Source organism: Macaca fascicularis, chromosome 19 (assembly GCF_037993035.2).
Source record: "Macaca fascicularis isolate 582-1 chromosome 19, T2T-MFA8v1.1".
Taxonomy (NCBI): domain Eukaryota; kingdom Metazoa; phylum Chordata; class Mammalia; order Primates; family Cercopithecidae; genus Macaca; species Macaca fascicularis.
The window spans coordinates 59813550-59837187 of record NC_088393.1 but is presented as its reverse complement, the minus strand read 5'-3'; the positions used below and the strand labels follow the sequence as shown (position 1 = coordinate 59837187).

Here is a 23638-nt window from a genome sequence, read left to right as displayed (position 1 = left end):
TTCACTATGTATTCTAAGCACAAATAAGAAATTCTTATTCCCTAATTATTTTCATGTATATAATATATATATATATTACATTTTTTAATGTTTTTTTTTTTTTAAGACTGCGTCTCACTCTGTCGCCCAGGCTGGAGCACAGTGGTGCAATCTCAGCTCACTGCAAACTCTGTCTCCCAGGTTCAAGTGATTCTTCTGCCTCAGCCTCCCAAATAGCTGGGATTACAGGCATGCGCCACCACACCCAGCTAATTTTTGTATTTTTAGTAGAGACACGGTTTCACCGTGTTGTTCAGGCTGGTCTCAAACTTCTGAACTCATGTGATCCACCTGCCTCGGCCTCCCAAAGTGCTGGGATTACAGGTATGAGTCCCCACACCTGGACCACTTCCTAATATTTGTATATACTTGCCATATTTTTATTTTTACCACACATAAAAGTCAAGGCAAATGCAAGCCACTGATCTTAGTACATACAAAGGCATGTAGAAATATAATCATATAGTGAATATTCATGAATACTGAGGCAGGTTTTAGATGCTCAGAGTCTGAAATTGCACTGCATGGTATTTCCACAAAAATGTCCTGGGGCACACTCAGAGAGAATAGCTCAAGTGCAAATTATAAGCATATATTCGCAAAATTGTATCCTGGTTGAATTCATCTAATATGAAAAAACTTGTTATAGGTGGCATTCAACCTTCAGCACTTCGTGATGTATTACTAATATTTATTATGAAGTGCCCCAGTGAGGCAGAACTTGCTTTGGTTGATGTAAGGCACATGATTTGTTCCAGGTTGCAAAACAAGCAATTACATTTTACTGATTAATACATCCATTATAAATCAATACTAAAATGCAATTTCAGTAGCCAAATATGAATCCTACACATGAACACTCTTCTGCTTCTTTCGAATAAAATGCCCTCTGTAATAACTGCTGTCTTTTTAGTTTCCAAGAATAAGACTAATTTTCATTAATATGATATACAACTATTACTTTGTGTGTGTGACGGAGTTTCCCTCTTATTGCCCAGGCTGGAGTGCAATGGTGCCATCTGGGCTCGCTGCAACCTCCGTCTCCTGGGTTCAAGCGATTCTCCTGCCTTTGCCTCCCGAGTAGCTGGGATTACAGGCATGTGCCACCATGTCCGTCTAATTTTGTATTTTTAGTAGAGACGGGAATTTCTCCATGTTGGTCAGTTTGGTCTCGAACTCCTGACCTCAGGTGATCCACCAGCCTCAGCCTCCCAAAGTGCTGGTATTACAGGCATACGCCAGTGTGCCTGGCCACAACTATTACTTTTCAAAGTAGAAGGTGACTATCATTCTCCTTACATTTTTTTTTTGTCTACCATACATGCATTTTTTGTCTACCATATATGCAGATAGGTAACCTATCATTCTACTCCAATGAAAATCTCATTCTCTTAATGTTCCGGTCTGCTATTCATGTAACATGGTCATCCTGCAGAGTGATCCTTTCCTTTAATCAATAAAGACTCTCTGCCATATCAACAAAAGAGAAGGTGCCCTGATGACATGAGGCATGATAATTTGGAAAATAGTTGTATGTGTGTTATCTGCTACTTCCCATGCTCTCAAGTTTATACCATATTGTATCTTTTTTTGTTTGTTTTGTTTTTGGTAGAGACAGGGTTTTGTCATGTTGCCCTGGCTGGTCTTGAACTCCTGGGCTCAAGCGATCTTCTCGCTCCAGCCTCCCTAGGACTACAGGCATGCATCACCATGCCCAGCTAATTTTTTTTTTTTCTTCTTCAGATAGAGTTTTGCTCTTTTTGCCCGGGCTGGAGTGCAATGGCATGATCTCACTGCAACCTCTGCCTCCCGAGTTCAAGCAAATCTCCTGCCTCAGTCCCTAAGTAGCTGGGATTACAGGTACTTACTACCACACCTGGCTAATTTTTGTATTTTTAATAAGGACGGGGTTTCACCATGTTGTCCAGGCTGGTCTCGAACTCCTGGCCTCTCAGGTGATCTGCCTGCCTTGGCCTCCCAAAGTGCTGGGATTACAGTCATGAGCCACTTCACCTGGCCCATACTGTATCTTAAAACACTGCAAAGTAGGTACATAGTGCACTGGTAACCGCTTCATCCCACTGCACCTTGAGCTGCAATTTCTACTTATTTGCTAACTTTGTCTGTTTGAAAACCCAAAGAATCAATTTTGACCGCTAAATTTTGTATTTCTTCATTAATTACATAGCCAGTGAGTGTTCTTTTTCTTGGGGGGGGGGAAAGTATCAATTGTTGGCTTATGTGATATTAAAAAAAATGGTAGAATCTGCCATTTAAATCATTTGATGCTGTTGTTTTTATTTGTGAAAGACTGTTACAAATATATCTCTTTCTTCTAGGGATAGATTTCTGTTCAGGCTTCCTATCATTGCTGGGGTCAATATTGATAAAGTAGATTTTCCTATTTCTTCATCATCACTTCTAAATTAATTTGCATTTAATTGTACAAATGAGTTCAGTGACATCTAATGTGAATTATTGGGATCAAGTACTTTTTCTTTTTTTTTTTTTTTTTTTTTTGAGACAGAGCCTTATTCTGTCTCCCAGGCTGCAGTGTAGTGTTGTGATCTAGGCTCACTGCAACCTCCGCCTCCGGAGTTCAAGCGCTTCTCCTGCCTCAGCCTCCTAAGCACCCAGAATTATAAGACGCACGCTACCACATCGGCTAATTTTTGTATTTTCAGTAGAGATGGTGTTTCACCATGTTGGCCAGGCTGACCTTGATTCCTGACTTCACATGATCCACCACCTTGGCTCCCCAAAGTGCTGAGATTACAGGCGTCAGCCACCATGCCTGGCCCAAGGCTACAGTTCGGTTGGGTTTTTGTAGAAGCGGCATTGGGACATAGGTTTACATCTATTCTAACATTTAAGAGATTAGATCACTTTTCCTGTTTTTTTAGTTTATCTTATACTTGCCTTGTTTTTATTCTATATGATTTTTGTGAATGTATTGTTGGCATACATTAGCATTGCCTTAAAGGATTCCATTGTGTGGATATCACTGAGTCATTTTACTATGTGGATGGTCTATAGTTTGGGGTATTATGACTAGTGCTGGTATATAAATTCTTGAATTAATCTTTTGGTGGTGTATATATATAGATATAGATAGAGATAGAAATTTATTTGGGGTATATTTGTAAGAGTGTAATTGTTGAGGCCGGGCGCGGTGGCTCAAGCCTGTAATCCCAGCACTTTGGGAGGCCGAGACGGGCGGATCACGAGGTCAGGAGATCGAGACCATCCTGGCTAACACGGTGAAACCCCGTCTCTACTAAAAAAATACAAAAAACTAGCCGGGCGAGGTGGCAGGCGCCTGTAGTCCCAGCTACTCCGGAGGCTGAGGCAGGAGAATGGCGTGAACCCGGGAGGCGGAGCTTGCAGTGAGCTGAGATCTGGCCACTGCACTCCAGCCTGGGCGACAGAGCGAGACTGCCTCAACAAAACAAAAAACAAAAAACAAAAAACAAAAACAAAAAAAAAGAGTGTAATTGTTGAGACCTAGGTTTGTATCTCTTCAGGTTATGTAGGTACTACCAAAGAGTTTTCCAAAATATTTGTGCCATTTTTAGCACCCATTGGTATGAAGTGCCTGATTTACCCACATCTTTTCCAAAACTTGATATTTCCTACCATTTTTATTATAGATTTCTGGTTGGTGTACAATGATATTAGGTAGTAGTGTTATTTGAATTCTCACAATTAATAAGGACATTGAACATTTTCTCTAAATTATTAATTGAATAATGTTTTTGAAGCTTCTATTGGAATGTTTTGACTATAATTTACTCTATTGTGTGAATCTGTGTTTTTTTACGGTACATACATCTCTCTCTTCCAAACCCCTCGTGTGTGTGTGTGTGTGTGTGTGTGTGTGTGTGTGTGTGGTGTGTCTTTTAGCAGTGCCAGCTCTTAATTTTACTATGGCCTAATTTGTCATCTTTCCTATATTATTAATGTGTTTTGTGTGGCTTGAGAAACATTTTGTTATTCTAAAACCACAAGAATACTATTATTGTTTTTCTAGAAATTGTATTACTTACCATGAAAATTTAGATCAGCAATTCATTCAGAAGTAATTTGTTCTATAGTGTTGGTAGCGGTTGAGGTTATGTCTTTTTTCCATTATAACTACCTCATCAGTTTATTCATAAAATGTTAGATGATGCTTTTTTTCTGTTTGCTATCACTTGTCATTGCTTCTCCCATGGTTAACAGCACCTCATCCTTAGTGCTGACTTCCATGAAGTATCCTGGTAATTCTTTCCATTTCTAAGTGCACCTGGCTATCCTCACCGGAGCACACAGTGAAAGTTACTGTTAATGACAAGAATCTTCAATAAGGCTATTTTCTCATAAGAATGATTGTTACCATCCTTAAAGGAACATGTGCTGAATGAAAGAATAGATTCCAGTGATGTGGCAATAAGGATAATCTTCTTATCACAGAAGAGAGTTGAAATCCTAGGCAACTTCTCTCTTATCTGCTATTATCTATTCCTTTCTTACAAAGGATCCAGGTTGAGGTCCACAGATGTGATTCTCAAGCACTTGATTATTGGAAACCCCATGTTTCTTCTCTCAAAAGGAGTTCCCCAGACAATGTCAGCTTTTGGATTGACACATTTCTTCAATGGTTTTGGATGTGAACATACTTTCTATGTAGAAAGAGTGGTTAGGACTACGTCCATTGGCACCACCTGCCTCTTGAGTGTCTTCCAGACCATAACGATCAGCCCCATGAACTCCAGGTGGAAGGATCTTAAAGTAAAAGCTGCAAAGTACATTGGATACTCCATTCCCATCTGCTGGATCCTGTACATTGTAGTAAATTTTTCCCGTGTATCTGGTTGTCACATACAGCAACAAAAACATCACAAAGAAGAGATTTTGGTTACTGTTCTACTCTAGGTTTTTTTTTTTTTTTTTTTGAGACGGAGTCTCTCTCTGTCACCCAGGCTGGAGTGCAGTGGCTGGATCTCAGCTCACTGCAAGCTCCGCCTCCCAGGTTTATGCCATTCTCTCCTGCCTCAGCCTCCGGAGTAGCTGGGACTGCAGGCGCCTGCCACCGCGCCCGGCTAGTTTTTTGTATTTTGTAGTAGAGACGGGGTTTCACGGGGTTAGCCAGGATGGTCTCGATCTCCTGACCTTGTGATCCGCCCGTCTCGGCCTCCCAAAGTGCTGGGATCACAGGCTTGAGCCACCGTGCCCGGCCTTTCTCTAGGTTTTAACAAAATTATAGACCCATTGTATGCAGCATTATTTGTATTCCCTGAAGTTTTATTTTCTGGGCTCATAATCTTGTCCAGTGGCTCCAGGATTTTCATTTTGTACAGGCACAAGCAGTAAGTCCAACACATTCACAGGAATAATGTTTCCTCCAGATCCTCCGAGTCCAGAGTCACCCAGAGTATCCTTGTCCTGGTGAGCACCTTTGTGTCTTTTCACATCCTCTCCTCCTTCATTCATGCTTGTATTGCTCGATTTCATAATCCCAGGTGGTGGCCGGTGAACACTGTTGCCCTCATTTCTGTGTGTTTTCCAAGTGTCAGCCCCTTTGTTGTCATGAGCTGTGACTCCACTGTATCCAGGCTCTGCTTTGTCTGGATCAGAAATACAAATTCTCCTCATCTTATCATAAATAAGTAAATTGCATGTTTTTGCACACATTCAGTTGTTTACACATTCATCATCCTTGGAACATCAATACAGAAACTTATGGAGGAGCCACATTTCTATTGTAGTCTCAGGATTTTCTTCAGCTGGTTAATGTGGTACCTACGTGGGGATAGCAACGGTGAATAAATCAGGTTATCCTCATCCTGATGCATAGTATCCAACTGATAGAAATCTTAATTAAATATTGCTTCATTAGGGAGGCTGGGGGGGGGGTGGATCACTTGAGGTCAGGAGTTTGAGACCAGCCTGGCCAACATGGTGAAACCCCGTCTCTACAAAAAATACAAAAATTAGGCGTGATGGCACACGCCTGTAATCCCAGCAACTAGGGAGGCTGAGGCAGGAGAATCTCTTCAACCCAGGAGGCGGAGGTTGCAGTGAGCTGAGATCATGCCACTGCATGCCATCCTGGGTGACAGAAACTTCCATAGTTCCTGAAAATGACCAGAGGTGTGATTCAAAATAAGATTGATAGATAGATAGGCTGGGCGTGGTGGCTCACACCTGTACTCCCAGCATTTTGGGAGGCAGAAGCGAGTGGATCACCTGAGGTCAGGAGTTCAAGACCAATCTGGCCAACATGGTGAAACCCCGTCTCTACAAAAAATATAAGAATTAGTTGGGCATGATGGTAGGTGCCTATAATCCCAGCTACTGGGAAGGCTGAGGCAGAAGAATCACTTGAATGCGGGAGGCGGAGGTTGCAGTGAGCTGAGATCTCGCCATTGCACTCCAGCCTGGGCGACAGACTGAGACTCTGTCTCAAAAAACAAAAGTTGAGACGGAGTCTTGCTCAGTCACCCAGGCTGGAGTACAGTGGCACGATCTCGGCTTACTGCAAGCTCCCCCTCCCGGATTCATGCCATTCTCCTGCCTCAGCCTCCTGAGTAGCTGGGACTACAGGCGCCGGCCACCACACCCGGCTAATTTTTTTTTTTTTTTGTATTTTTAGTAGAGACGGGGTTTCACCATGTTAGCTAGGATGGTCTCAATCTCCTGACCTCGTAATTACAAGCGTGAGCCACCACGCCCGGCAATTCCTAACTATTCTTTTTAAAAAGGGGATTTAATACTCTCTAAATCACAATAAATATAAGTGTTTAGGGTACATTCTTGGAAGAATTAATTGATCTGTATTAAAATGGAGAAGAATGTAAGTTGTTGGGGCAGGTAGGGCCATGAGAGAGATCAGCACAAGACCAGCAGGTGGGGCACTGCATAGGTAGAGGAGGAAGATATGAAAAGACTCACAGGTGAGGCATCCTAGAGGGGATGTGGAGAAAAAGTAATTATTACACTTGATCTTAGCCAAAGGGCCGAGAAGCGATAGAAAAAGTAATTATTATGAGAGGTTCTGAAGTTTTTTGCTCTTGAGTGCCCTGTTATCTCTGTTCCTGTCACTCTTACAGTATCTTCAAAAAAGGCCACATGTGTCACTGAGGTTTTTCTGTAAAAGTAAATTCTTTTGGAAATATCTGAGGGGATTTGAGCTTTATATCTGTACTTACATTAGGCAAAATCTAATTTTATGGAGAAGGCCAAGATGAATACAGAGGAGATACTGGTAGGTTAAACCCCTAGGAATTAGAACAAATTTCTGGGAAATCTTCAGCATTTCGAGGCTGCAGAAGTTATGTGGTAAAGGCAAGATCTTCGAAGAGAGAACCAGACCCAGCTAAAGCTGAGTTATATGTGAAATAAACAGAGTTTTCCCAAAGAATATCTTTTATAAGATGAGAGAAAGGAGATGAAGTAGAAGAGAGACTGAGTTAGTCCTTCAGGATCGGAATCTGATAGATTGGACACTAGAGGAAGTTTAATGTAACTTTTTTGTGCTATCTAGATCTAGTTTTTAGGCCCTGGCTAGGGGCCAGTTAGTTCCTTTTCTAGAGTGGCCAATTAAGTTCACAACACCGGCCACAAGTGAGCTTTACCTTGTGGTATTTACCTTGCCCTAATCCTATCCCCATATCCTCTGCTCCAAGGTAGCCTTGAAAAGCAACCACCTTTTAACAACAGTAACAGTGAATATCTGCACCCTAGCAGATTATCTGCACTTAAGGGGGTAGAAATGGCTCTGAAAATGGCAGAAATGGCTCTGAAACACCCAAAAGCCTCCATCCCCACAGAATTTTCACTACTAAATGTGTTGCAGCCTGAATAGGTCTATTCTCATAGTATTTCTCTATTTGACTTGACTCAGCTTTATCTATGTGAACACTCCTACCCATAGGGCACTTGTCAAAAACAATCAGTGGCAATTGTTTAACACTAGAGTGTTTAGAGGAGTGACAGTGTGTGTCTGTGTGACAGATGGAAGTAATAAGAGTGTACAGGGGAAAGGGGCCATAGGCATAAGATGATGGAACAAAGCCTGGAGTGTGGGGTATAGAGAGTGTAGGGGAAGGGAGAAGGCAGACAGGTAAAAGGAAAAAGAATGTTAAGTGTTGTTCAGCCTCAAGACTGACATGATGAAAATACCTTTATTGTGGTTTTTGTAAATTAGAACACATGCTTTATTATTAAAAAGAAAACACACAATTGAAAATGTTGACATTTTCATCCTTGCGTCTTCTAAAAAAACGTCACAAGGCATAACTTGTGGTAATAATTCTGTAGATATATGGACAATTTTAAAAAATAGTATTTTTTCATTGCAAAATATTCATTAGTGTCATATCATAGGCAGATCTCCAACTCCAGAATAATTCCCATGGTTATATTATGTTACATGGCAAAAAGGACTCTGCACTGTAATTATTAATCAGCTGCCTTCAGCATTGGGAGATTATTCTGGATTGCCCAAGCACTTAATAATAGGAGAAACCGGAGAGATGCGATAGTCAGAGGTTTCAAACATGAAAGGTATTTGACAATACTATTGTTGGCTTTAAAGATTCCTATCTTTAAAGGAGTGGGGGCAAGGAAACTGTGTGAAGGAAATTAATCTGCCAACCTAAATAATTCTAGAAAACGATCCATTTCCAGAGTCAAGAACAAAGCCAGGTGGTTTTGTTCTTCTAAAGACAATTCCACGGGCCAGTTCCACCGCAAGCTTCCCAGAGAGCATTCGTTCTGCCCTACGGACACCGAACTTCCCCTAAGATGGCCGCCCCCACAGTACTCCCGCCTGACGGCGCGGTTACCTGCAACGCACCGCTCGCTTATTTTTTGTTCTAATCCCGCTTGATTCAGTTTTTATACGGCCTCTAAAACGCTTCGCATTTAGAATAGTGATTGAGGTGCCCAGAGGTGACTTTAATTTTCCATTGAGTTGAGACGCCACAGCCATCAAGACCGTTAAGAACTGATGCCGCGCCTTTGTGGTAATAATGGGTTCCGGCCTTTGAGAAGTTTGCGCCGTTCACTAGCCCCTGCAAGGAGAAGATCAACTTATTCTGTTCCCTGTCTGTTCAGAGGACTTTACCCACACGCCGTATCTGTCTGTGTGAACTCAAGCCTCTGATAATCTCTCCATTTTTCTGCCACGGCTGACGTGCCTGGAAATCGGACAGTTTTAAGAGGCCTCTGTCCACAGCGTCTCGCGGCTCCTGTGCCGTCTGTACGTCACGTACTCAAAGATGGCCGCCCCCAGAGCGGCGAGGCGACTCCGGCGCGGATGCTTCTTCTGAGGAAAAGCCGGAAGGCCGCATTCCGCTCTCCATGGAAACGCGGGTGACCCTCCCTTGAGGTTTAGTGGGGAGGGAGCTGGGCGAGGGGCCCAGAAGTGGAAGAACTTTAGGGAAGTAAGTTCAGTCTTTAAGAAGTCGCAGCGATTCCAGGGAGAGTAAGGTCAGTGTGTGGGTCAGGACGTGGAAACGCGGTGGGAGGGAGCATTCTGAGGGCGTCTGCGTTGTTGGCGGCGCTGTAAGGTGTAGGTAGCGCGGCAGCGTGGGGGAGGCGGGGGCGGGTGTTTTCTTTTGGAGGGGAGCTGGTAGGAGTCCCTGGTGGGTGTCTGTGATGGGATATCTTTGGGGGTCCCTCATGGAGGCTCTGGTGGTCAGTGATTAAAGGCCTGAGTAGATCTACGACCAAGAGTCCTGAGATCAGGGATTGTGGTCCTCGCGGGTCACTCCCCTGTGGGGCTCAGTGATTGAGAATCGGTGGGGTGGCTTTTTCAACTAATGTGACTTCTGTTTCACATTCTGGATTAATCTGAGGTTCAGTGATCGAGGAATCATTAAGGGAAGCCAGTGTACATGTGTATCTACTCCAGGTTTTCGTATTAATCTGGCGGGGTGGTGGCCTTTTGTGTAGAGACAAGTGAAAACTGAAGTATTTTCACAAGAGCCCTGGCAGGGTCTGTGTGTGTGTGTTGAGCTCAAACTTTGGCTGCTGGAACAGACTTGATGAACGTTAACATTTCCTAAAAGTTTCAGGTCCGAGTACCTCCTGCACGATGAGTTTTCTAATCCTCTGGCTTTCCACGACAACCCATGCTCTTGAACCTGCAGAAAATGAAAGTTTTGTTGGGGGGGCAGAGAGGGTGCGGATGAATAAGCTTTCTATTTACAGTATTTTTTTTTATTACTGCTGCACAAATTAATAAGAGCCTATTTTTATCCTTCCTCTTGCAAATGTACTGCATATTTTTTATGGGTGTTTCAGGTTTTGTATGTTCGTATATAAAGGCGGCTATTTTCCCAGTATTTATATTTTTGAATTGTTTTCTAAATTTGTACTTATACCTCGTATTCCTTCTCTCTGTCTCCCTCTTTTTTTTGATGTGTTTCTTGTTCTTCATATTGAAGTGTGTGTATAAACACTTTTTTTTTTTGAGATGGAGTCCTGCTCTTTTCGCCCAGGCTTGAGTGCAATGGCTGGGCTCACTGCAACCTTCGCCTCCTAAGTTCAAGCCATTCTCCTGCCTCAGTCTCCGAGTAGCTGGGATTACAGGTGCCCGCCATCACACCCGGCTAATTTTTTTTTATTTTTAGTAGAGACAGTGTTTCGCCATGTTGACCAGGCTGGTCTTGAACTCCTGACCTCAGGTGATCCGCCCACCTCAGCCTCCCAAAGTGCTGGGATTACAGATGTGAGCCATCATGCCGGGCCATATATAAACACTTTTAAATATATATAAAGACTTTTAAAGAGGTGTGAGGGTAACATTGTATAAAGGAAAAAATGTACAGTTTCTCACCGTCCATATGGCATTATTTAAAAAGCTGATACGAGAATTACCTACTGCTTAGGCATGATGCTGTGTGGCCTTTGTGACCTCCCCTTTCCTCTTCATGTTACTTCCACACTTCACCGAAGAAAGGCATTTGGCCTTCATTGAGGGTCTTGCATTTCTTTGGTTTGAGAGAACCAAATAAAGAGACAAATATTCAGGGTCATGTGTTAAGGTGAATGTACCCCTGAAAGTTGTTTTGCTCCTCAGTCTACAGGTCCTGGCTGCCCTGGGAAGAGACAAGAAGTGAATGAAGAAAGAGGAAGATTCCAGGACCTAGATAATGATTTTTGTGGGCACTCTTCACTGGTGACTGAGCTTTCTAACTAGAAATTTAAGGCAGATCCAGAGGAGACAAAGACAGAGTATCCCAGGTGCTGGCCATTTCCCACAACTGAAGAAAATGATCAATGCCCAGGTGACTTTTTCTCTATTTTACTCTCTCCTTTATTCCATGGTGGATTTGTAGAGACCTGTAAGAAATCATTTCAGAATCTAGAGAGAAATAAACTTTAAATCTAACTCCAACATCATGGCAAAGTAAGATCAGGAATATAGTGTTTATGTGATTCCTAAAAAATGACTGATGTTGGAACATAATGCCTGACTAGAAGATCCTTTCTATTACATTAGCTGTCAGTTTGCATCTGATGTCTCCGACAGCCAGTACAAGAAAGTCATGCTAAGTTATATAATATACAGTGACTGTGAGGAAAAAGCAGACACGTTCCTCAGGAGATCATTATTTCATGGCACTTAGATGTCAAGAAAAATTTGCTCTTCTTCTCAGAGGTGATATGGTTTTTTGAACAGTGTTTTGAACTAGCTTTCTAATGAAGGCAGAAGATTTCTTACTGCTGTTTATAACAGGGTTCCTCAGAGACTCCTATGGAAATAGACCAGGAAAACTCAGTGGACACAGTTTTTTCAAGGGACGAAAGCAAGGCCACACACTCAAGTCTTTGTGTCTTTGTGAGCTGATTTGGGAATAAAATCTAAGTGGCCTAGGAAAATGGAAGGCGTGCATAGCTTCCATTTGTCCTGAACAGATGGCTGAACTGGCATTAACTGCAGATTTGGCATTAGGGAGTTGTCTGATAAGGTCTTGAGTTGTTGGGTGCCATGTTTGATAACTTTACCTCATCTCAGAATATACAGAATCCTTCTGCATTTTCACATCCAATTCTTACATATTTTTATTGCTTTTATTTTTTTGTAATTACATAAATAACTCATGGATTCCCAAGGGAAAAAAATCTGTTTTTTGTTCGTTTGTTTTGTTTTTTTGAGATGGAGTATCACTCTGTTTCCCAGGCTGGAGTGCAGTGGTGTGATCTCGTCTCACTATAACCTCCGCCTCCTGGGTTCAAGGGATTCTCGTGCCGCAGCTTCCTGAGTAGCTGGGATTACAGGTGCACGCCAGCATGCCTGGCTAATTTTTGTATTTTTAGTAGAGATGGGGTTTCACCACGTTGGTCAGGCTGGTCTCGAACTCCTGACCTCAGGTGATCCACCCGCCTCTGCCTCCCAAAGTGCTGGGATTACAGGCGTGAGCCACTGTGCCTGGCCCCACAGGGAAATGAATTCTAATGATGAAGTACACACTGGTTAAAAAAGTAAATTCCCGGGCCGGGCACGGTGGCTCATGCCTGTAATCCCAGCACTTTGGGAGGCCGAGGCAGGCGGATCACCTGAGGTCAGGAGTTCAAGACCAGCCTGACCAAAACCCTGTCTCTACTAAAAACACAAAATTAGAGTGGCATGGTGGTGCATGCCTGTAATCCCAGCTACTCGGGAGCCTGAAACAGGAGAATCGCTTGAACCCAGGAGGCGGAGGTTGTGGTGAGCCGAGATCATGCCATTGTATTCCAGCCTGGGCAACAAGAGCAAAACTCTGTCTCTCTAAAAAAAAAAGGTAAATTTGCTCATCATAACTTTCTTCCTAATCCCCTTATAGTGCTTCAACAAAGGTTTGGTAGCACGTACTTACTGTCACTGAACTGTGTGCATCTCTGTATGTATGTGTATTTATAAATCTAGGTGTTTTATGTATGTGTCTGTATATATAAACACATTTATTATGACTTCTTTTGCTTCAGTGGAATCACATTTCACCTGTTGGTCACCTTAGATCAAACTTGTACAACCTGCGGCCTGTGGGCTGCATGTGGCCCAGGATGGCTTTGAATGTGGCCCAACACAAATTTGTAAATTTTCTTAAAACATTATGAGAATTTTTTGCACTTTTCTTCCAGCTATCATTAGTGTATCTTATGCATGGCCCAACACATTTCTTCTTCCAATGTGGCCCGGGGAAGCCAAAAGATTGGACACCCCTGCCTTAGATGGTATAGTTTTAGAATATAAAGGAATATCACTATAATTAATTGAAGAATATTAATTGTATAACATTCCATTTGTCTAAAGTCATACATGGAAACATTGTTAAACTATGTAAAGTATTTAAATGAGTGCCTGCAACATAGAGACTGATACATGGAGTCCTTTTTGCCTTAAATCTTTGCCAATACTTAAAAATAAGACATTATCAAATTACACAATTTTCAGTGATCCAATATTCTTTTGTCTGATTTTGCATTTTCCTCATCACAGGTGAGGTTGAAGTCCTTCGTGTGTATTTCTTGGCCAACTGGATTTTTTTCTCTTGTGAAATGCCTGACTATAATTTTTATATTAAAAAACTTTTTTCTTACTGGTTAATGAGTTGGTTATATCTACTATATAGTGACCTTTTGTTTATTGCAAATTTTTTTAGCCCATCATTTTTCTTTCAGCTTTGTTTATGATCTGTTTTTCAATGTAGATATTAAAATTTTTTCTTATAAAATTTGTCCCTGTTTTTTCCTTTATGGCTTTGAACATGAATATATTTCATATTTGCTTCTGCTTCCATAGGTTCTTTTGCTTTCTGGTTAGGACTTTAAACGGGAGAAACTTATTTTTGAGTATGAAATTAGGTAGAAACCTAAGGGTTTTTTTTCCAAACAGATTTATTTCTCGTGTGAAATAATTCCGAATGTGATAAGATCAGCAGCATTAAGAATTTGCAGACTCCACTAAGTCTGTTCTTTTATCTGTGTATTAATCTCTGCAATTACATGGGGATAGATTATCCCATCAATTTTCACCTAGCTCTTTCCTGCCTCAAGTTCCCACTACCATATGATTATAAGTCATGTTGAGACAGGAGAGTGGCAGTTTAGTTGACAAGAGGGTCTCAATTTATTTTCCAGTGGCATTCGGGGCTAGGCCATACCATACAATTTGCCAATTACCACAGAATCAAGACATTGAAGACGTTATTCTGCACTTTTCTTGCTTCTTTTGTTTCTATGGAAGTCAGTTGTTAGAACATTTTGTCTTTCTTTTGATGGTAATGCATCTTTTCCTTCTGTTAATGGTTGTTTATATAATGTTATATTTGCATCTGATGTTCAATAGTTTCTGTCTGATGTGTCTAGATGCAGATTTTCTGCTTGGCTTTGTTGATTTATTAAATTTGAGTTACAGGGTATTTAATCAGTTCTGAAAATTTCTCACTCAGATATTTGGAAATTGCTTCTCATTTCAATATAATATTTCAAAAACTATGTATAGGCATATGTTAGGCCTCATTCTATCTTCCATATTTAGTAAACTCTCCTTCATACTTTCTGTCACTTTGTGTCTCTGCTTCATTTTTCAGTTATTTTAATTTTTTGAGATAGGGTCTCACTCTGTCACCCAGGCTGGAGTACAGTGGCATGATCACAGCTCACTGCAGCGTCAACTTCCTGGGCTCCAGCGATCCTCCCACCTCACCCTCCCAAGCAGCTGGGACCACAGGCGTGTGCCACCGTACCTAGCTAATTTCTGTCTTTTTGGTAGAGACAGGATTTCACCATGTTTCCCAGGCTGGTCTTGAACTCCTGAGCTCAAGCTATCCACCTGCCTCAGGCTCCCAAAGTGCTGGGATTACAGGTGTGAGCCACCCCACCTGGCCCTGTTATTTTTTTTTTTTTTACTGTGAATTCCAACTCACTAATTATCTCTTCAGTGTATCTAATATAACCTTTCTGTTAATAGACACACATACCTGTGACTGTATACATATATATACACACACGTATATATGTTTGTGTGTGTACATATATATTTAATATATATTTCCAAAAATAAGTTTTCCCAATTTGATTACTCTTTAATAGTTTCTCATGCTTTCTATGCATTTCTATTTTTTAATCCATTTAATAATTAAACATGAACATAGTGTCCTGTGATTCTAGCATCTGGAGTCTCCCCATGTCTTATGTTAGTATTAGCTGGGAAGGCTTACAGTGAATGAAACAATTTATATCAGATACCTAGATGTAGGTAGCATATACTTTCTTGACTGGGCAATAGATACTGAAATTAAAATTTATACGTAAAACCTGTTTTTACTGAGCGGCTTTGATATAAAACCTTAATTTTTGTTGAGCAAATGGGGCACTGTACAATTATAGAATACTTGGAGATTCTCTGGTGATATTAAAAAATACAATAGATTTATAGATGGATGCAGTCTATGTGGTTAATATGAGCAGGACAACTTCCCTTCACATTCTTTTCATGTCAGTAAAAGAGAAACACTTCCTGTTAAGCAAGGCTCTGTTTTCTTACAGGAATTGCTGACACTGGAGGATGTTACTGTGGAGTTCACCTGGGAGGAGTGGCAGCTCCTGGACCCTTTTCAGAAGGGCTTGTACCGGGATGTGATGTTGGAGATCTACAGCAACCTGGTATCAATGGGTAAGGACAGCTGCACTGTATCACCTGGAGGGTGCCCAGTCTGTGGCCTTTGCTTTCTCAGCTGCTTACCCTTGGAATTAACTGCAGTGCTCTGAATAGCAGATTTTTGGTACATCCTCTGGCTTCTGGTAAAAGGATATACAGTCACCCCTCAGTGTCTGAGAGGGATTGGTTTCACAGCTTTCCATGGATATGAAATCCACAGATGCTCAAATCTCATATAAAATGGCATTGTATTTGCATATAACCTACACACACCTCCCCCCAAATACTTTAAATCATCTCTAGATTATGCCTGATACTTAATACAATGTAAGTGCTATGTAAATAGTTGTTATACTGTATGTTTTAATTTGTTTTTTATTGTGTTTTTTTTTTTCTTTAGAGACAGCGTCTTGCTCTGTTGCCCAGGCTAGAATGTAGTGGTGGCTTCATGGCTCACTGCAGCTTTGAACTGGGTTCAAGTGATCCTCCTGCCTCAGCTTCCTGAGGAACTATGCCTACAGATGCAAACCACCATGCTTGGCTTTTTTTTTTTTTTTTTTTTTTTTTTTGTAGAGATGGAATCTGTGTTGCCCAGGCTGGTCTCCCACTCCTGGCTTCAAGTGTTGGTTTCATGTCAGCCTCCCATAGTGCTGGGATTATAGGCAAGAGCCACTGCACTTTGTATTTTTTATTATTGTATTTTTTTTTTAAATATTTTCAATCCATGGTTGGTTGAATCCCTGGATGTGAAATTTTCAGATATTAAGGTCTGACTGTAATCTGCCCTTTCCTGAGAGAAAAGCCTCTACTTACTTTGCAGATGTGAAAACTGTCTAGTTACTTAAATGTCACATTCTCTCACATTACATACACCAGCCCAATCCAGTGTGTCTGTCTTCTGTCATTTCCCATAAACAGGTTATCAAGTCAGCAAACCAGATGCACTCTCCAGGTTGGAACGAGGAGAAGAACCATGGACAATGGAAGATGAAAGGCACAGTCAAATCTGTCCAGGTATGCGAGAACCAGCAAGATGCGTAAGTCATATTATAGTCAGTAAAAGAATGCTGTGTGGGTGTCTCAGGACACAGAAGCAGTGCCTATTAGGAATACAGATCATTTTTCCTCCACAAAAAACCCTTCCCATCTTATTTTAAGGTTGCATTCTCCTTTAGTACCATCTTCTTTCCTGTCTGTGCTGGTATTGTATTGAATGTCCTCTACCTATGGAGTTCTCTTATTAAAAGTCTCTACTATTTTTGTTGACTGTTTACCTAGAAAGGAGTTTTACATCCTACATCAGTTGTAGTCCAAACTAGGTCATAACTTATGTCTATCTCAGAGTACTTCCTTTGTACATTTGATTTCTGCTTTTCCCTTAGTTCATCTTAGACAGTAGCATTGTATTCATTTCCCTAATGTGTTTTTCCCATTATAGATTTGTTTTTTAACAGCTTAATTTACATACCATACAATTTTCCAATTTAAAGTTTATTTTTCAGTGCTTCATAGTATATGAACAGTTATGTAACCATCACCATAGTCAACTTTTTTTCTTTCTTTCTTTTTTTTGTTTTTTGAGATGGAGTCTCGCTTTGTCACCCAGGCTGGAGTACAATGGTATGATCTTGGCTCACTGCAACCTCCACCTCCTGGGTTCAAGCGATTCTCCTGCCTCAGCCTCCTGAGTAGCTGGGATTACAGGTGCGCACCATCATGCCCAGCTAATTTTTGTGTTTTTGTAGAGATGGGGTTTCACCATGTTGGCCAGTTTGGTCTCATACTCCTGACCTCGTGACCCACTCGCTTCAGCCTCCCAAAGTGCTGGGATTACAGGTGTGAGCCACCACGCTCGGCCTCTACTTTTTATCTCTATAGATTTGCCTGTTCTGGACATTTTATATAAATAGAATCATAAAATATATGGTCTTTTGTGCTTCGCTTCTTTTATTTAGCATAGTGTTTTTGAAATTCTTCCATTCTTTAGCATGTATTAGTACTTCATTTCTTTTTATTGTTGAATAATATTCCATTGTATGGATATACCACATTTTATTTATCCATTCATCTATTGAATTAACATTTGGGTTGTTTCTACTTGTTGGCATTTATGAATCATGCTGCTATGAAAGTTCGTGTACAACTTTTTCAGGAACATATGTTTTCATTTCTCTTGAGCCTTCACCTAGGAGTAGAATTCCCAGGTCATTTGTAGTCCAGGACGGGGTCCAAGTGCAGTACTTCTGGTCCTTCTTTCACTGTGGACATTACGTGTCTTCCCAGCCACAGTGTGTGACAATACAGAGTATTGACAACTAGGGAAGTTCACTTGAGCCTTTGGTGGCCAGAGTTTTGATTAGGTTCCAGTCACATACAGCCCACATGGCTGACTTTTAGTCTTTTGCCTCTCCCAGAAGTCGGGCTAATACCTAGAGTATCTAGTTTTTCCAAAGTGTGGAACTGATATGGCATGGGCCAAAGCCCCTATCATAAATCATATTGTTAAATTGTCCAGCAGTTAAAGCCAGTGGGCAAACAAAGACACTCCTATAGGCCAGGACATTCCAGGGCCTAGAGCTCGTTTCCTAATAGCTAAGAACAAATGTTAGATCTCTCTTTGGATGAGGTTAGATCTAGATCCTCACTACACAGAGGATTACCATAAAAATTAATGATACAGGGGTTAATTTAGGAATACAGAGGAAATAGAGCATATGGCAGGATAGTCAGAATTGCAGCAAGAGTATGATGTGCACAAAGCATATCTAGATTTTGAATTAGGAAGATGGTGACATGAATTAAGAATGAAGGCATGGGCCAGGTGCAGTGGCTCATGCCTGTAATCCCAGCACTTTGGGAGCCTGAGGTGAGCGGATCACCTGAGGTCAGGAGTTCAAGACCAGCCTCACCAATATGGAGAAACCCCATCTCTACTAAAGATACAGAATTAGCTGGGCATGGTGGCACATGCCTGTAAGCTACTCAGGAAGGCTGAGGCAGGAGAATTGCTTGAACCTGGGAAGCGGAGGTTGCGGGGCGCCGAGATTGCGCCATTGCACTCCAGCCTGGGCAACAAGAGCGCAACTCTGTCTCAAAAAAAAAAAGAATGAAGGCATGAAATAGGAATTGTGCAAGGCCATGGGCTTGACTATCAAAAGATTGGCCTCAAGTTGGCCAAATACAGGTCAGTGATAGAAGCTGCTTGTCGGAGAAATCGTGGAGCGGAAACATGGTAATATTCATGGTAATGTAAGCTTTTTTTATCAAGATGACTTTTGATTTTATATATGAGTAATTGAGGTAGCATGGTTGAGGATTGGTTACTTTTATATTTTGGCCTTTTCACAAAATATCTTGCTAGTCTGACCTTTCACCTGGATGACAGCAGTGTAGCAATAATAAGAAACAGCTAAATATCTTAAGAAAAACTGAAGGTGAAGCTGGCACAACCTTTGTCTAGAAGGAGGAAGTTTATCCTTTAGTACAACTTAACTAATGGTGAGACATAAATGTAGCATTACTGAAGTAGATGCTATTGGTAGCAGATGAGGAAACAGTGTATCAGGGACATTGAAATGGGAAAAATTTGATACGACTTTTTTTTTTTGAGGCACGGTCTCACTTTGTTGCTCAGGCTGGAGTGCAGTGGCACGATTTCAGCTCACTGCAGCCTCGACCTCTGGCCTCAAGCGATCCTCATGCCTCAACATCCCAAGTTGCTGGAACTACAGGCGCATGTCACCATGTCTGGCTAATTTTTGTATTTTTTGTAAAGAAGATATTTCACCATGTTGCCCAGGCTGGTCTGGAACTCCAGAGCTAAAGTGATCTGCCCACCTTGACCTCCTAAAAGTGCTGGGATTACAGGCGTGAGCCACCGTACCTGGCCTTGATATGACTTTTCTACTGCATACAAAATGTGATAGAAGAAAGTGACAGTTTTCATATCCCATGCAGCAGCACATTTTCTTCTGAAGGCAACTACATGGTACACTGGCCAGTTGCAAAATTCCCTATCATTGTTTTCCTGTTTCATAATTAATGGAACATATGATAACACAACACAGCTAAACCAGAGGGTGGAATGTTGACTATAGGAGTTGTTCATTAAATGTGATGAATGTTTTTGGAAAGTTAGATGGTAGTCTACAGATTGAAGAGGGGCAAATTTAATAACAGTTACCACACAAGAGTCTTATCTCAGTTCACTTAATTTCAACAGATGGAGATTTCTAATTCTTATCCTTGCCAGGCAACAAGTATGTGGATATATTTATTCTATATATCTCAGTAAGCATATTTCCCTGATCTTTGTACTCACAATTTGGTTCCTCTAAGAGGGCTTAAATAATCCCAAAACCAAATGTTGGAATGTCTAAAACCTTGGCTCTGTACCTTCCTCTTTCATTCTACATGTCTTCTCAACATGGTATCCTGGCCCAGTGCTTTGGCTCACACCTATAGTCCCAGCACTTTGGGAAGTAGAGGCAGGCAGATCACTTGAGCCCAAGAGTTCAAGACCAGCTTGGGCAACATGGCAAGACCCCGTCTCTACAAACAATACAAAAATCACTCAGGTGTGGTGGCATGTGCCTATAGCCCCAGCTACTCAGGAGACTGAGGTGGGAGAATTGCTTGAGCCTGGAAGGTGGAGGTTGCAGTGATGCAAGATTGTGCCACTGCACGCCAGCCTGGGTAACAGTGAGACCCTGTCTCAAAAGAAAAAAAAAAGAAAAAAAAGTCATTCAGTCCTTTTTTCTTAAATAATATGTATGTGCTGATTATTTCCATGCTGCCTTCTCCATTTATACCTCCAACCAGATTCTTGATGTCTGGGTTATGTATTTGATAACCATTTCAAAGTGTATGTTTCACAGTGTATACTTTACATGTTCTGGACTGCAGTAATATTTGCCATCTCATGAGATGCTTTCATCTACCCAGTGTCTCAAGCCATATATTTAGTAATCTTTGAGTCCTCACTTTCCTCACTCTCCCCATTGAATTAATCATTTAACCTTGTATTTTCTTTGTACAAATATATCCTGCTTCCCCCAACTCTCATCATCTACACTGCTCCACCAAACCACACTTAACATCTCCAACTCCCTTCTTTTTTTGTTCCCTCTGTTTTTCCTAACTAGAATTCAGCATCAGTGAAAAGAAGGCATATTTTGTATATCCCAAATGCCAGCAGAGTGCCTTATCCATAGGAGTCATTCAACAAATACTAGTGGAGTGAATAAATACAACCCTCAGAATTTTGGATCAGTTGCCTTTCTCACCTTTGTGGTCTGGTGTCTCCCAAAATTTTGTGGAATGGTGTTCCTCCAAGCCCTGTTGTTTGCTTGTAATAATGACTTGCTTGTATTTTACTGTGTCCACATGTTTTGCAAGGTCCTGTTTAGAAAGCAGTCAAATCTATACAGATTGTCAACTGCCTCACCTTATTTGCACACAGACTGCTTTTACTTTTTGGTTTGTTTATATTATTATGTTTTTACCAAAGTGTATACATGAAGTTGCTTTTATACTATTATCATCGTATTGTCATTAAATAGCCATATTTAAAAACACCTGGCTGGGTGTGGTGGCTCACATCTATAATCCCAGCACTTTGAGAGGCCGAGGTAGGCGGATCACCTGAGGTCAGGAGTTCAAGACCAGCCTGGCCAACATATTGAAACCCTGTCTCTACTAAAAATACAAAAATTAGCTGGGCGTGATGGCACATGCCTGTAAACCCAGCTGCTTCGGAGGCTGAGTCAGGAGAATTGCTTGAACCCAGGAGGCAGAGGTTGCAGTGAGCTGAGATCATACCACTGCACTCCAGCCTGGGTAACAGAGTGAGACTCTGTCTCAAATAATAATAATAATAAACAAGGATTTTTTTTTTAAGAAAACAGTTTTATCCCCAACAAGATTATGAAAGGATTCATTGTTCTCTTCTTTCCTAGAAAACAACAAAGTTGATGATCATCTGCAGGATCACTTGGAAAATCAAAGGATGCTGAAGAGTGTGGAACAATACCATGAACGTAATGCATTTGGAAATACTGCCTCTCAAACCAAAAGCCATTGTCTTTTCAGGGAAAATCATGACACATTTGAGTTATATATAAAAGCTTTGAAATCAAATTTAAGTTTAGTCAACCAGAGCAAAAGCTGTGAAATTAAGAACTCTACTAAATTTAATGGAGATGGAAAATCATTTCTTCATGGTAAGTATGAAGAACTTTATTCTGCAGCTAAATTCTCTGTAAGCACAAAATCCAGTAGCACTAAATCCCAAGTCAGTAAGCATCAGAGAACTCATGAAATAGAAAAAACCCACATATGCAGTGAATGTGGGAAAGCATTTGTCAAGAAGTCACAGCTCACTGATCATGAGAGAGTTCATACAGGAGAAAAACCTTATGGATGTACTTTTTGTGCAAAAGTGTTCTCCAGAAAGTCCAGGCTAAATGAACATCAAAGAATTCATAAAAGAGAGAAATCTTTTATATGCAGTGAATGTGGAAAAGTCTTCACCATGAAGAGCCGTCTGATTGAACATCAGCGAACTCATACTGGAGAGAAACCCTACATATGCAATGAATGTGGAAAAGGCTTCCCAGGCAAGCGTAATCTCATTGTACATCAGCGAAATCATACTGGAGAGAAATCCTATGTATGTAGTGAATGTGGAAAAGGCTTCACTGGGAAGAGCATGCTTATCATACATCAGCGAACTCATACAGGAGAGAAGCCCTACATCTGTAGTGAATGTGGGAAAGGCTTCACCACAAAGCACTATGTTATCATACATCAACGAAATCATACAGGAGAGAAACCATATATATGCAATGAATGTGGGAAAGGCTTCACCATGAAGAGCCGTATGATCGAACATCAACGAACTCATACAGGAGAGAAACCCTATGTATGCAATGAATGTGGAAAAGGCTTTCCCAGGAAGAGCAATCTCATTGTACATCAGAGAAATCATACAGTAGAGAAGTCATATCTATGTAGTGAATGTGGAAAAGGTTTTACTGTGAAAAGCATGCTCATCATACATCAGCGAACTCATACTGGAGAGAAGCCCTACATATGCAGTGAATGTGGGAAAGGCTTCCCCTTGAAGAGTCGGCTGATTGTACATCAGCGAACTCATACTGGAGAGAAACCTTACAGGTGCAGTGAATGTGGGAAAGGTTTCATTGTGAATAGTGGACTGATGTTACATCAGCGAACTCATACTGGAGAGAAACCATACATATGCAATGAATGTGGAAAAGGTTTTGCCTTTAAGAGCAATCTTGTTGTACACCAGCGAACTCATACTGGAGAGAAACCCTTTATGTGCAGTGAATGTGGAAAAGGCTTTACCATGAAACGCTATCTTATTGTACATCAGCAAATTCATACAGAAGAGAAATCTTGTATATGTAGTGAATGTGGAAGAGGCTTTGCCATGGAAACTGAGCTTGCTTTACATAAGCAAGTTCATACTGGAGAAAAACCTTATGGATGCAATGAATGTGGTAAAGGCTTCACTGTGAAGAGCCGTCTAATTGTTCATCAACGAACTCACACAGGAGAGAAACCCTTTGTATGCAGTGAATGTAGAAAAGCCTTCTCCTCAAAGAGAAATCTCATTGTACATCAGCGAACTCATAATGGAAATAAACCCTAACAATGCAATGGACGTGGTCATGCCTTTGGGAATAAAATATGTCTTGTACACCATCAGTGATTTCACAGTATAGTTTTTATGTGTATTGAGTATGAAAAATCATATTTCAAAATCCAGTGTTATCCACTAGGGTAAATGCTATCAATGTCAGAAAGGCTTCAACATGAATTCAGGCTCTGAAATCTTTGATGTACCAATGTATAGAAAATAACTCATCTGAGAGAGATTCTGTGGATTGGGGGTAACCTTTCATTTGTCAACCTTCATTAAAACTATGACAACATCCA

The 23638-nt window shown here is 41.1% G+C and overlaps 1 protein-coding gene and 1 long non-coding RNA gene across 4 annotated transcripts in view; one reads left to right on the top strand and one right to left on the bottom strand.

Moving 5' to 3' along the window:
• LOC107128251 (uncharacterized) overlaps nt 1-9298 on the bottom strand; it is a 13707-nt gene extending 4409 nt beyond the window's left edge. The window contains exons 1-2 of the long non-coding RNA XR_012427925.1: nt 8868-9298; nt 4086-5820 (exon numbers count right to left, since the gene is read on the bottom strand). This is a non-coding gene — a long non-coding RNA (uncharacterized lncRNA). The remainder of the gene's footprint in view (nt 1-4085; nt 5821-8867) is intronic.
• Nucleotides 9288-23638, top strand: ZNF432 (zinc finger protein 432). Of its 3 annotated transcripts, none has more exons than XM_015440948.3 (5): nt 9288-9396; nt 11108-11315; nt 15562-15688; nt 16592-16687; nt 21631-23638. In XM_015440948.3, exons 2-5 carry the CDS (start codon nt 11301-11303, stop codon nt 23349-23351), a joined length of 1959 nt encoding a protein of 652 aa, XP_015296434.1. In that variant the 5' UTR covers nt 9288-9396; nt 11108-11300; the 3' UTR covers nt 23352-23638. The 3 variants fall into 3 exon arrangements, with proteins under 3 accessions (XP_015296434.1, XP_015296433.1, XP_015296435.1); XM_015440947.3 differs by lacking the exon at nt 9288-9396 and adding an exon at nt 9417-9513; XM_015440949.3 differs by lacking the exon at nt 9288-9396 and adding an exon at nt 9417-9595.